At 33.8% G+C, this 15,571-nt stretch overlaps 1 protein-coding gene across 2 annotated transcripts in view; it reads left to right on the top strand.

Annotated features, from left to right (window-relative positions):
* LOC149080604 (uncharacterized) overlaps nucleotides 1–15,571 on the top strand; it is a 258,750-nt gene that overhangs the window by 222,653 nt on the left and 20,526 nt on the right. For both annotated transcript variants that reach the window (XM_089239756.1, XM_089239755.1), the window contains exon 4: nucleotides 10,404–10,641. In XM_089239756.1, coding sequence (XP_089095882.1) covers nucleotides 10,404–10,641 — 238 coding nt within the window. The remainder of the gene's footprint in view (nucleotides 1–10,403; nucleotides 10,642–15,571) is intronic.

Genomic DNA, 15,571 nt, shown 5'->3' with positions numbered 1-15,571 from the left:
TATTTCTCTGGGATCAGATATTTGCAGCAGCTAAAAATAACAGTGCTGGTAAGTAGCTGGAATGATAGAGATACACATGTAACCCATTTGAATTGCGTGTTCAACCCTCTTTTCAAAGCTATTTCCTCTTGAAATTCTTATAATCCTCTAAAAACTTACCGTTGTTATTCAAAAAAAACCAAGACGAATAAAATTGCAGGATTTGAGTATAAAATATATCATTTAAAAATTAAATTTCAAAACTTGTTTATAAGGTTGTGTTTTCTAATTTTGATTTTATTTCTATTGTTATGGACTTTGTTTTGCGATCTTTTTGAGGTACTTCATTAGTGACGGAAAACATCGGCACAGTGAACAAAGTTCGGATGATCTAACAAAAGCAATATTGTAAACACGGGCGCACTTTGACCACTACTTTGGTCCACTTTTGTAAAGCTTTTTATTTAATAATATGCGAGAAAATAACGAATAATAAATACTGAGATTTAAGGTAATTTTTAGATAGTGCAAACTTCTCTTTAAAAGACTGTGATATTAAAAAATCCACTTTCTATAATATTTTAATGAAATTTGTGTCCTCAAATATTAGTCTTACATAGGTACGGCATAGGCTACCTAAGTACAATCTTTGTATCAGTCTTTTATAAATTCATAAAAAATCTTTCAATTCTTGCCTATACAACATTCACTGAGAAAAGTCCTCTTTTCAATAATTTTGAAAACTTGATTGATATATTAGAAAATTTGTAGAAAAGGGCCTTTTTTTTCCTGTTGGTCACTTCTAAGCTTACTTCGTAGTGTCCATGTAATCCACAATAGTGCCAATTTCTGCTACACTCATAACCAGTGCTTGAAAATGTTTTCCTTTTTCGAAGCAACTACTATATTTTATTTTTCCAAAGTGTCCTTTAGAGTTTGTGTTTCCAGAATTTTCGGCAGAGTTGATTCCAATGGCTTATTTTTCTCAACAGACACGTTGATAGTTTTACTACTACTAGTGTTGGCACAAGCATTTCCCGCTACTTTATCCAACTTTTTCATTGGGACAAAGTAACCCGTTTTTTGAAGTTACCAGTGCTATTTTTTTATCGATGCATTTTACCAAAAAAACTTTGATGGTTCTACAAAGGCATTTTATATATTCTTAATCGAGATGGTATTGGCTTTAAAATTTGGTACCTAAACTAAAACGTGTACTGGATTCCTTGCACAAAAGCAAATTTGACAGCAACACATGTATTTAACAGGGTGAGGAAAAAAAGCACTGCTGCAACCTAGCGACGAATATTAGAACATTAATGAAGGTGGGCTATCTTAGCCAGTGCTACGAACGGCCTAACGGAATCGCTGGCTACTATGTGAACATAGAGCAATCAGCTGTTGCACGCATGTTGCAATCATTTTCTTCGTTTTGGGACAAAGTAACAATTCCAGAGCCAAAGTAGACTGCGTTTACGGTACTTGAAATTAGCAAAATGTTGTGCATTTCGACTGTACTATACAGGGAGCAAAGCAAACAGGTATGACATTTTACGGGTGCACTGTTGATCAGGGCAGTATACTTCCAGTTAGAAAGAGGTTCTAAATAACCTGTAGTACTCAGATATGTTATTTATGTTTCAAAGGATTCTATAGTTATTAAAATAAAAAAAAAAACTTTATACAGTCCCCGTGTACCCCAAATACAACTAGGAAATTGTTGCCTCATCACTCATGATCCAACAAAAAAAATTCCATGTTTCTAAGTGTAATATTCACCGAGATATTTGAATTAGAAAAACGGAGGAAATTCGAGAAAAACAGCTCTAAATGCGGAAAAAGGGTTTGACCCGCATTTAACGCTATCTTTCCTCCATTTTTCGAATTCGAATATCTCGGTGAATATTGCTCTTACAAACATGGAATTTTTTTTTGTTGGCTGAAGAGTGACAGAGCAAAAACGTTCTAGTTGGGTTTTGGTGCACACGGGAACAGTGTAAAAAGTTTTTTTTCATTTTAGTAACTATACAACCCCTTGAAACATGAATGACATATCTGACAGGTTACTTGAAAACTTTTTCTAATTTGAAGTATACCTCTAGGATCAACAGTTCGCCCATAAAATGCCATACCCCTGTTTGCTATGGACTTTTTATATGTTCACTAATTTATTCATTATTCTCTTTGCTATTTTTGCTATGCAAGTTTCTTTCTGACATCAGGAACAACATATAAATATGCGCTTTTTCGTTTATAGGAAATCATGTTTGGATCAAGCATATTTCATTCTGGAATGGAAAGCTCACATTCATGTTGTCAACAATTTCAGTAGAATGCAAATGTTTCCTGATGGATGGATGTTACTACCGTACAAATCATCAACTTCTATAATGATCGTGAAACATACCTGTGATATCAATTAGAAATTTTTCTGTATTTGGTACAAAATCATGATATGTATCTGTTGTTAAAAAAATCAACCCTCTGCATTGTTCGTTTAATTTTTATTTCATCACAATATTATGCTCAAATTCTTTCGGTAGGTTTAAAATGCTATCAGAGAAATTTGTTTCAAAATAGCCAAAACGATTGTTGGTATTGACATAAATACTTATGTAAGTATAAACATAACTGATATTCGCTCGATATTAATTTTTTTATGACATATTCTATTGATTAACTTGTGCATATTTCTAGCTTCGATTAATGTACTGCAGTGTTTACCAAGCTTTTTGAACCGCGATCCCCTTTTAACAAGAAATTTATCGTCGACCCCTTATATACAATGACTATATGTCCCAGTTTGAAGGAACATTTCTGATTTTTTGTTAGTAAATGTGTTGTCTCCAAAGCATTTTTCGAAACGCATTTTTTCTCTCGATTCCAATTTGCGTAATCAATGATGAATGATATTAAATTATTTCTCAATATTTAATTGGCAGTGCTGTTTTATTATGAAATTGGAAGTGTAGTAGGATGTACGTTTCTTCATTTTAATATACATTGTGATTCAGAAAAAATCATCCAATTTCAAAATGATTCTTCGCTTGAAAACGACCATTAATAATATTACTCATAATATACGTAGATATTTCCCCCTTTTATAAAAACATACTACTTATCATTCTGTGTTTTAAATTTTGAAATATATATAATATCAAAATCGGATGATTCTTTCTAAGCCACCCTGTATAAGTACAGTATTAACTTGATATATTGATTACTAGTAGAATTTGCTGAAATTACATTATATGATACATGGTAAGTAGCCCAGTTGAGTAAAGACATTTTTTTTTGCTTTGATATACTTTTCTTTACGTTGCGAAGAATGAAAATAAATAACAAATTTGAACGTTTCTATTTTGGAGAATCTCACGCATTCCCCCAAGTTCATTCACACTTTGGGAACCACTGCTGTACTGCATTTGCATGACGAATAATCGTGGTCACTCGTAAACTCTGGAAGCAGCTGGACTAATGTTATAGACCATAAGCGTAACAAGCGTTCTGGCCATGTGTTTTCGCGCTGAATATACTTTATACAAAAGATACTATGCTAGCATTATTCATTGCTCAGTGCTGCGCTATTTGCTAATATTAAAGCCCATTTCTAGAGGAACATTAATTGTCGGTGACCCGCAATAATATATGTTAAGTAATCTATTCACAAGCAAGTCTGTTTAAACGAGATTGAAAGCACCACAAGCAAAATCACGAGAGAGGTAATGACGAAATTTAGTAGATTTCATAGAATTTTCCTCAATTTCGTAAAGCAGAAATAGTTCATGCTGAAATCGAACCTGGAAAATTGCTTTAATTACGTATCTCTTTATTAAAATTTAATGTAGCACTCTATAATCCTTCGAAACCGAAAACAGTTCTGTGAATTCCTTAATTTAATTGATGGGTTTTAGAGGCAAGTTATAAACCAAGAGAGTGGTGACTTATTTCAATTATTAATTATTATTAACTTAAAAGTTACATTTTGATGTCGTAATCAAAACGTAGATGGAGCTTCGTGATATTCGATGAAAACTTTAATGCTTCCCAATAATTATCGAATACAAAGTTTTATTAATTCTAATGAATAATTTTCTCTCGTCATTTTTAGTTTGACATTGTCAACTGAAAATATTCTCTCATTGCGTTGTAGTAAAAAAAATTATTCATTTTTAATTTTTGAAAATAATTTTGTTTTGACCTGTAATGCCAATTAAACTGGTATAACCTACTCTTTATACAGTGGATTTCACCAAAAATATCCGAAAGGAATAAAAATTCTATGGTTCATTTCAAAATTCAGTAAAATATGAAATATTATCAGTAAAAAGAAGAGAATTTTGCTGCAATGGTTGAACCTCTCAAAAATGATTATTAGGGAAAAGATACAAATTAAAATTTTTAACGGCCCGTAATCAAAATTTGCCAACAATTAAAATTCATGTTAATATAAATTCGATAAGATATCAGTGATTGAAATATTTAACTTTTATTCGAAATTTTTGAGAGAGTTTATTTAGCGCGCAAAAAATGTACGAAATATCAGAAATTCCAATCACTGATATATCTCAAAAAATTCTCATTCAATTCTTACGGAGTAAATTTTTTCAACAAGATGGGGGGGGGGGGGGGGGAAAGCGTGAATTCTACTAATTCAAATTTTTCGATTAGAGGCATGAAAATTTTAATTTTAATTTTCCCACCAATAATTATTTTTGGTGGATCACAGAACAATTTTTCTGTCATTTTTCATAGCTTACTTGAATTTTAAAATGAACCGCAGATTTTATATTCGTCTCGGACTAATATAAATTCTCCTATATTTCTCTATATACGTAAAATACATTTCTTTTCATTTTTGATCTTCAGACAACATTAAATCTTTTATTTCAGACAACAAACTTACTCTAGTTATTTCGCCATAGGGATATATCCTAAAGAAATTACTACCATTGGAGTAAAATCTAAAATCCAACAAAAATGACTCAACAAAAATTAATAATTTTATTTTTGGTTTTTTTTTTAAGTCATGTTAAATCTTCTACACTATGCTCGAAAAGATATTTTCCTTCATATTTACTGGAATTTGAGTTGGGTAAGAATTTTTTTTGTCTGGAGAAAAAAGTGCGTACTTCTACAATAATAACTCAACAACTATTCACGGAGAGTTTTTTATTTTGTGCTTTCTTTTTTTTTCGGAAAAGAAGTTACTGTTTCGCAGGCAGATAGAGTATCAAACTGAAGAACCCATCATGCGTCTCCATCTTTAATTGGATGCTCATTCTATTTCGAGTCTTAGCCTGAAATTGAGATCTGATTGTTTTTTAGAATACGTGATTGAATACTAGATTTTTATCGGAGATTTCATGTATAAAAGATAAAAAAACTTTAAAAAAACTAAACAAACCTCTGCTTAACCATACATATACGTCGCAAACATTCTTCTGATGAATTTCTAAAGTGAATTGGTTCTTGCATTATTTATTTATTTTTTGACATATTTATGGATGTTTAAGCCTTTAAACGGCAGAACATAAATCAGTAAATTCCCTTCAAAATGTCATATCTTTTTGAACCCCTTGCGGTCCAGAGGTCGTTTTTAGTACTGCGTTGGTATTTTATAGCTCCCCCAACAACCACGATTACAGGAAGCCCCCCCCCCCCATGATGTTTTGTGTTTCGCGAATAGCTTATGAATTTTGCTAAGCAGACGAATTCACAGGGGTCGTTATAATAATGAAGTACTGTTTTTTTGCTGATGTCGATTCCACCTCGACATAGGACCGCAAAGAGCTAATAAAGTAGGCTTTCTTCCGATTTTTAGCTGGTACGAAATAAAGGGTATAGGGAAAAAACCTACACCTTCATAGGGAAAAATACAGAAATCAACGTTAGAAAATATCAGGGCTTATCAATGCTAGAATAGGGGCTTTTAAGGAGGCGAGATATCGTGTGAATTCCCCTTAAAGGGTTAAAGCAAGCTTTCCAAACAGTGGTTCCAGGCATCCTAGGATTCCGCGATAAGGGCTAAGGGGTGCTACGAAATATTATGGGGATATATAAATCAAATATATATATTACGGTCCACTTAAAGACTCAAAATAAACTAAGTCGAATTAATTATTCTCTTACATAACAGACTTATCGAATAAGACGCCACATCTGGTGGCAGTGTCAGCAATATGAGCTTTGGCCTGAGTCTGGCTGTCCATGTACGGCCCCTGTTCAGCGCACATGAGCTCTAAGGAAAGAAGATTGCTTTCTAGTTTAATGGTCTAGGGTGCTCACCGGGCAAGTGAGAGGGCGTGGGTTCGATTCTCCGCAAGGCCAATTTTCTTTCTTGGATTTATCTTCGCTTCAGCCAGCTGTCGAAATCTTCGTAGTAATAGCGGAGAGTGACATCACACACACACACACACCTTTGGATAAGCCGAGAGACATCATTTTTCAACACTTAGCAAGATTGCGAGATGCAATAGATACGTACTTTCCATCTCTTTCCACTGAGAATTTCGACTGGGTTGTCTCACCATTTGATTTCCCTGACAGTGCGGAGGAAATAGATTTCACTGCTTGCGAACGAGATGAATCGAATCGATATTGATCTTTGCGCCGATTCCACATTCAAAGTTAAGTTCACCAAGAGTGAGTCGTCGGTGGCTGCTTTTTGGCTTGGACTGAGAGAAGAGTATCCTAATGTAATGGAGAAATCAATTTAGCACTTTTGCCCTTTTCAACATCATATCTATGCGAGCAAGCCATCTCTGCTATGGTGACAATAAAGTATAAAGCAAGAAATAGACTACTATTACTACTACTCAACCATATATGGACCTCGTACACATTCCTCTAGGAATTTCTAACGAATTGGTACATGCCGGAATGTGCGTGTATGTGTTGTGAACTTGAAATGGTATTTGTTTCTGTGTAATCCTTGTTATGTGTAGTGCTGCCATCTGTCAATAAAGTTCAAAGTTCAAAGTTCAAAGTTAAAAAGATTTCTGGCGGGGCCTATCTGTTTTCAGACATCTGCCGCCTTCAAAACAGGCCCGCGGGGGGCCATTGTGAAGGGAAAGGCAAGAGAGCAAATGTATGTGGATATACTAAATAGACTACAAGACCTTGAGGACAATTTACGTGTTTCGTTGGCAACTTTAAGGCCTGATTCAAGTATCTGTGCTCTAAGCATGAATCACAAGTTTTACATTAATGATTAATCAAACAAAACTCTACTGATGTATTTTTATTCAGTGATTTTCGTTGTAGTAAACTATATTCTGTATTCAAGGAAGGGTGCCCGAAATTTTTAATGTTATTCCTAAGGGTACCGTGGACTCCAAAAGGTTGGGAAATGCTGGGTTAAGGAGTGCGTGCTATGTGTTCTAAGTGTCGCCATCTATTTTTCAAAACAGAAGACTAGATTGCCAGTTGTATATTTTTTTCTCTTGATTGTAACATTTTTGCGTTTATACAGTTAACTTCACTGATCTGTTTCAGTGATCTTCTAGTGGAAAATTTCAGTGACATGCTTGGTGACCAAAAACAATTATGATCATTTTCGGATACACATGATGGTTTTTTTTCACACGCTACAGTAAATTAGACTGATGCCAACAACTTAAAGCCATTTTCAAACGGTTGTTTATATATGTCACTCCGGCATAATTAACGAGTTATGTAATACCGTTCACACGTCTCATATACAAAGTTTCTGACTGATATGAATATAAGCAAGAAACACTATCGCAATCGCGTTTGAAACAAAATAAATATTTTATCTGTTCACACATGATTCAAATTGCCTTCAACAGAGCCTTGTCTGTTCACACACATTCTTTCTCTTTGATCTGCTGAAAACGAGTCCCATATGGATTGGTCAACAAAAAACTTACTTTTTCTTAATTTCATTGACATTGGATGAAAAACTCTCGTGGAAACGTATTGCTGTTCCCATCACATTTTCTCGAACCCGTTAAAGGCTTCGAAATGATGAAACACAGTGGAGGTTTTTCACTTTTATACCAGTGGTTCTCAATCTTTTTAAACTTGGGCCCGATAAATTTAAATTGAGACAACGAATAAACAATTAATTACATATCATTTATATGATTATTATTTAATATCACAAAGATAAACTAATTAAAAACGGTCAACTAATTATTACAGACACCTCAGTCTAAAATTTGTTATCCTGTTATAGACTATTATCTTATGGCATGGTTAATGTCACGACCCGGGCCAATGATTGGGAAACAGTGTTATAGACAGCCTCATAGCAGTGGTTCTCTCAACCTTTTCTGACTTACTTTTTGGTATATACAGTAATTTCATAGTTATTTTTCCCAATTTTTAATGCATACGCGTATTTATTACTTTTTTGCTTTGTATGTCTCAAATGAAGTGCATATGACTTATTTTATATATTTAAATCATTTCTATTCGTGAATTACGAAATTCTATTCGTGAATTACACTGAATATCATACACATTAATTCGATAATGTATTCGTTTTTTGTTTATTTTTCAAATATACATGTATATAATTGAAGCTAGCCCGTTTGTTCTGAGCTGTCTACAGTTTTAATTACCCATCAGAAAATTATGAAACTATAGAATCATCTTAGTGATAGATGAGGAATTTTCGAATCTCATTTAAAGATCGAAAAATCTTCGCATGACATTTTCTGCAGAATCATCGTGTTCGCAAAGTTTCACCAGTACAGCATTTTTTGTGAAGTAAATGTTATGGCCCCCACATGGGGGGGGGGGCTTACCGGACTCTAGTCCTGGGGCCCGGGACGGTTATCATCATTTTTTTGCTTTTTCACGCTGTAAATTAACTACAGAAGGGATTCGTTAAAAGTCTGACCGAGGGGCGCGCAAAAGATCCTATCCTAGGGGCCCCGCTACAGGATGCGGGGGCCATGGTCAATGTCATCATTTTTAGTGAAGAAATAAGAGTGGAAATAGCTCTGCGCTGCAGATGTTTACATGCCCTGCTATTGTACCTGCATACCCTTAGGGGTGGGACAGGGGTGCATCACTGAGATGCTGTGCTATGAAACTTGAGCAGTTTGGTGTCAAGTTTGCAAAAAATTAGCATATGCACTATGATTCTCGAAGAAAACACCCTTTTGTGGTGAGTGTAGGAACCTATTTATATTTTGCACTCACAATTTTTCTTTCTCATCTTTTCATTAAGATGTGCTCAAAGTTTTATAGGTTTCTGATGGATAGTTACTGTATACTGCTCAGAGCAGGGGAGCATTAATTATGTACACCCTGTATATATAAGAGCACAATAAAGTGGGCGTGCAGTTTTTGTATGAATTTTGAAGGAGCTGGAAATATTCCTTTATTGATGGCCAATGAAAAAATCAATGAAATCATTCATCTGTTTCAAAATGGCTTCAAAAGATATTTTCAAATTAAAGATTTGATATATCTTTAAATATCAAATCAAATTTGATATTTTCATGTTAATTAGTTTTATCATTTTGATATTTGAATAAATGTGATACCCGTTGAACACGGTTGTGAAAATATATTGAAAAAAATAACCACGATCATTACATGACAATAATATAGCATATGATTATTATATGGCTTCATTTATATAGAAACCGTCACACGTGTAGCTTCTACGTGAAATTCGACTAGAATTACGTGGGTTTTCAACAGAGTTTACTCTTATATCTTTTTCTTTGTGAGAAAATATTTTATGAGTTTTCTTTTTTTGGGGGGGGGGGGTTTAACGATGAAGTAATAGCGCAAACTTTAATGAAAATTTAATTTAAATGTGTTTATACTTCTCCCGAAATTAAATTTTTTTCAAAGATCAACATGACTAAAGTAGCATATATTCTCCATTCTCCTTTTTTTCATAATTTCCAAAAATATTATTCAATGAAACTTCACAAAATAATGAGGTTCATTTTTTTCATTGTATTATTTTAACAATTTCAATAAAATATAGTTCAAGTATACGCATATATATCAACATAAATTATTATAAATAAACATCGCTGTGACACAGCAATGATTATTCTCTGTCAGAAATTCAATAAATTTCAAACTGATATAATGTTAACATAATATAAATAAGATATGAGAAAATATCATCAAAATGTTGTAATAATGCCACTTTCGTAAAATAATGAGGGAAAAACATGAAAATTGAAATTTTTATACTCCCCTTAATCGAACAAAACGTTATTAGCAAAGTTTGCTTTTCTCTCTATTATACTGAATAAAATTCACCCGGTAACATCTGAATTTAAAAAACTCGACATATCGACTGTTCAGATTCTTTATTTTTGTCACTTTTGCAAGCTAAAATGCATGAGATACGTTTTAGTCTCCTCTCGTAAAATAATAGATAATTAACTTTTTTTTTATTAACTACTTTTTTTTTACTTTTTCAGTATCTTTTGCTAGAGAGATATTTTTTGTGAGTGTTCAACCAACAAACACATCCGAAAGGCTAGGAATCTGTGGCGATGTTCAACTCGTGATATTTAGCCATGGTGTTGGTCTTGCAAAACTCAACAAGTCTGAGTGCTTTGTAATATGGCCAGTAGCATACATTAGACAGTATGTGCACGAATCGGCATCAACTGGAGGCCGCTCAAAAGCAACTATAGTTACACTTGACGTTGGCAGGTAAGTTGGTTTTTATTAATTTTCCATTAAGTGTTCATAATATCTTAATCGATCATTTACTTCGTTACTCATTTCATGAAGAATATGGGAAAGCCGATAGCATGCTGTTGGTAATTTTTTTTTCAATGATGCATAATGCTAGAGTGAAATCATTTTAAAATAATATTATAGATAAAAAGAAGAGACAAATATTTGCACAAAACTTTATTTTTTGGGTGGGGAGGAGGGGAGAAGGAGAAGTTTCTGAAAAGTCCAGTGCAAATGATCATCGGAAAAGCCAATTCATTTCAAAACAATAAGTATTGGATACATCTGAAAAGGTTTTAAATGTAAAAATAGAAGGGATGATTCAAACATTTTTTAACTAAATGCACGTTAGCTTATAATTTGATCCGTGTTTTTATCTATAATTAGTCACTTTAGTTAGAGTGCATAATGAGTATTCTTGTAACACAAGTTAAATGATTTTAAATTGAAGATGAAAGCCCCTAGAAGAGACCGATTCTAAGTTTTTGAGATGTTTCGCAAGCATATGATATTAGTGTTCTTTAAAAAAATTGGTTTTATTTGCAATTCAGGGAAAAAATGCTACTATATTAAGGATATATTTATCGAAGTGACATTTAAATTAAGTTTTTCGTCTATGCTAAAGCACTCGGAACACCGGTAGGAGATAAACTAAGCAATTAGGGTTATTAGTTTGTTTGCTATCAGATATTTTATGATATCATTGCAAAAATAATATGCTCGAGAGAACTGATACCTTTTAAGGCAATAAGCATTTACGATTATTATAGAGATGCGGAGTTTATTCGAACACGCTGGTTATATTGCTAATAAAGTAGAAAATACACATATAAAATGAACTCTACTAAACATTTAGATAATTCTGGTTCAGTGCCAGAATACTTGAAATCCGTGGATACGAAACAAAATGTGACTTTTTTTCCCTAATGTTTGTAAGGGCAAACTAAGGAACGAAATGCAGTACCTTTTCTTAGGGTACGTGACTCAACGTCTTATAAACCACAGTGTAAAAAGCATTTTAAATAGTTTTTAGTTTTCAACTACAATAAAATGTTTGTTGCGAAATACTTGTTCAGGGTAAATACTGAATGTATAATCAAATTTATTCACAATTATTTTTTTCTCCGTGTCACCATCATGTGCATTTTAGTATCAGTCATTACCGGCTTTTCTTCCGATTCGTCGTTATTTGCCCAACCTGAAAATTAATTTCTAAGCTGCGGAGGAAATTTATGCTTTTAAAAGTATTCAACTATGTCAACATACATGTATATATATATATATATATATATGAAAAGGTAATCTTCGAGAATTACGCCGCTGCCGGAGCTGAATGTCCCATTTCCCGGATTCTGCCATTTGCCCTCGGCCCTCGGTCAAATCCACTCGTCTATACCTTTCAACATTCTCTCACTAATTGCATTATTTGGAGATACGAACTGAACCGGCGTGTGCATAGTTGTTGTCGATTTCTTGGGCTATTGCCATATCGTTCAGTTTCATTGCTTCAAATATTATGAGTGAGGTGTACATGATATTTTTCTTCCAAACCATGCCCATGCATTTAAAGATTTATTACCTCACACCTTCATCCTAACTTAGATATCTCATTTAGACTTCTCGTAACAACAAAGTTGATTCAGTACTCTTGATTAAGCATTAATTAGCCAATGACATCATAGTTCTCTTTAACCATCGATATTTTATTCATTGCTCAATTGTCGATGAAGTCTCCATGAAGGAATCTTGTATAAATAAAATGTACAGATATATTCACACATTTCTGTTATAATATTTTATACATTATACAGAAATGCACTCATGCTAATATTTTTACTCTTGTATTTCCATTTTCAGACAATTTTTGTCCTTTTTAAAAATCTACAATATAATTTTTTTCAATGTTATTTGTCTTCAAATCTGTTTCTAGTAAGGTTGACTCAATACATTTCACAAATTGTGTTCTTTTCATTATTATTGCTGAAGTTCTACGAAGAAAATAAAATAAGAAGATAATTTTTTCAAACATTTCCAGCTTGATATAGTTGAAAAAATTTGGTAAAATGCTTTTCCCACAAGTAAACTTCTTTCAATGTCTTATTTCTGCGCATATTATTTTGTTACAGATTTTTTTTTTTGGGAGATATGCACACAAAAAAAATGAACGTGTTAATGAAAAATATGAAAAATTTGTTAAAACAGCAAAAACTAAAGAAAGTTATTGAGCGTAAGAGACTAAGCATCCCTCTCAAAAATCCTCTCGTAAGTTAAAACTACTGTCAAGCCCATCGGAAGATCAAAGAATGATTCTCTTTCTTTTTTTAAAAAAAAAAAAGACTGAAGAAGCTACGAAAAATGCAATTCTAACGTAAAATATCATGTTGAAAACATTTTTCGTTTCTACGTTTCTATCAATTAAGAAAACAATCAGAAAGCTATTGGTAACTCATTCAAAAATAAACTAATCGACAACATTTGAGAAAAAAGTTACGAAAATAATTCTTAAATCTTTAAAACGGTGGAACTGCAATTGGGGCACCGAATCCGTAGGAATCAGCATAATTTAGTTTTGAAAGGGAGCTTGACCTTCAATTTCGTATGAAAAGGCCCACATGCAGTATACTCAGGATCGGTCTGATTTTGTCCAACCTCCCCCCCCCCCCCGAAACAACCCGTCAAAAATTACATCGTAAAATCGCAAAACCGCACTTACTTTCAAACAGCATGCATCCAATTATGTTATTGCATTGCCATCCTTTATTTTAACAGAAATACATAAGTAAATTTATGTATTCAATGCTAATTAGATTATCTTTTCCACATTATATATTGAATACAGAGCTCGACAAATTAAAAAACAAATTATTTGCCAGCCAAATTTCTTGATAGCCATCATCGTTTTTTCTCAGGAAAAATCATTCTAAATAATTTTTTTTTGCCTTTTCCCATTCCCATGTTGGCTAATGATGACCCCTTAATGACCCCTTCCCATGTTGGAAGAAAATCAATAGGCTCTCAGCAACCGAAATCAAAGATGTTTGTCAGTGAATATATATTGACAGCCCCAAAATCATGAGGCCTTTAGAAATGACATACTTGCCCATAAGTAAATTGGGGAGGGGCGCCTGCCCTTATCGTAATAAAATTCAAAACGATTTTGGTGCCCCCCTCAGAATTTTCTGTTACGAGCCACCACTGATATAATAATTACATAATAATAGCCATAAATTACTCAGCCTATTATATTTATGTAGGATAGGCCTATTGCATATATAGCTTACTTTCCCCGTGCTTCAATATCAGAAACCGAAGAAAAAACCTGAAGCTTTCTTCAGTTTAGTTCACTTTACTTCTCTGTTTCATTTTGTTTTCTTAGTATTTATTCGCATTTCCAGCTTTCCACAGAATTCTTACGCAAATACACAGTGTGTGTGTGTGTTTTAAAAAATCTGTAAAAGAAAAGCCTGAAAATATCAATACTTATATACACAACACCGATGTTTACCTCACGTTTACCTCCACTATGTTTACGTTGAAAAACAGAAGTGATGTACTTAATAGTGGAGTACTTGATAATGGGTGATAAATAAAAACATCGTATCATGATATACGTCTATACGTACATGGCATGTAATGGCATTTTACTGACGAACCGTTGATCCTAGAGGCATACTTCTAATTGAAAAAGGTATCCAAATAACGTGTAGAGAGTACTCAGCTAAATCATTCCTGTTTCAAGGAGTTGTATAGTTATTTAAATAAAAAAAATAGCTTTTTATACAGACGCCCTGTGCTCAAAAAACTCAATCAGAAAATTGTTGCCAATAAACAAATTCTACTTTTCTAAGTTCAATATTCACTGAGATATTCGAATTCAAAAAACGGAAGAAAGATGGGGAAAACAGCATTAAATGCGGGTAAGACAGTTTATGTGTAATTAAAACACTGTTTTTTTCTCAACTTTCCTCCGTTTTACGAATTCAAATACCTCAGCAAATATTGCACTTGGAAACGCATAATGTTTTTAGTTGGCATCAGGAGAGACCGGACAACGACTTTTTAATTGGGTTTTTGGGCACACGGAGATCATGGGCGAAGATACGGGGGGGGGGGCGTGGGGCATTGCCCCCGCCCCCCAGCGTCACAGGTGGAGTCGACTGATCTAATGTATATAGGAGCTGACATCATCATCATTGTGCGCCCCCCCCCCAGCAATAATGACCTTGCCCCACCAGACTTCCAAACCAATCTCCGCCTATGACGGAGACGGTATAAAAAGTTAATTTTTTTTTAATAACTATATAATCCCTTGCAACATGAATGACATGTCTGAGTCAACGCCATGTATAGCAGAAGGCCTCCGCGCGAAGCTTTGACGTCACTGAAGAAATTCATTTCACCTGTAACCATTGGATATAGCAGGCCGACGCATGCGATATCTGTACCTTTTTTACAGTATATCCAATGACTATAGATGAAATGGACTTCTTCAGTGACGTCACGAGCTTCAAGCAGAGGCTTTCTGCTATAGATGGAGTTGTCTGACTACTATACGTTATTTGAGTATCTTTTGTAATTGTAAATATGCCTCTAGGATCAACGGTTCGCTAGTAAAATGTCATAGGCCCTGTTACCTACGCACCCGCACCCTGTATAACTCGTATACTGTTCTTTCCATGTTTTCCAACGATTTTATAATTCAAAAATATCTCAACTAATATTACACTTAGAAACATAAATTTTTTTTTGTTGTACTCAAAAGAGACAAAACAACAAAATTCCAATTGAGAGTTAGAGAACTGGGGGGACAGTATGAAAATATAAATGGTGTCGCAGGGAATTTTTCTCCAATAGGGTTGTTAATAAATGGAATAGCTTACCCCCGGAGGTAGTAAATTGTAAC

The sequence above is a fragment of the Pholcus phalangioides genome, unplaced genomic scaffold (genome assembly GCF_987345545.1).
Source record: "Pholcus phalangioides strain wild (caught in Gottingen) unplaced genomic scaffold, Ppha-v1.0 ptg000011l_1, whole genome shotgun sequence".
In the NCBI taxonomy this organism is placed as follows: domain Eukaryota; kingdom Metazoa; phylum Arthropoda; class Arachnida; order Araneae; family Pholcidae; genus Pholcus; species Pholcus phalangioides.
Note: the sequence above shows the minus strand (reverse complement) of the source record. Positions and strands in the feature narration are given on the sequence as shown.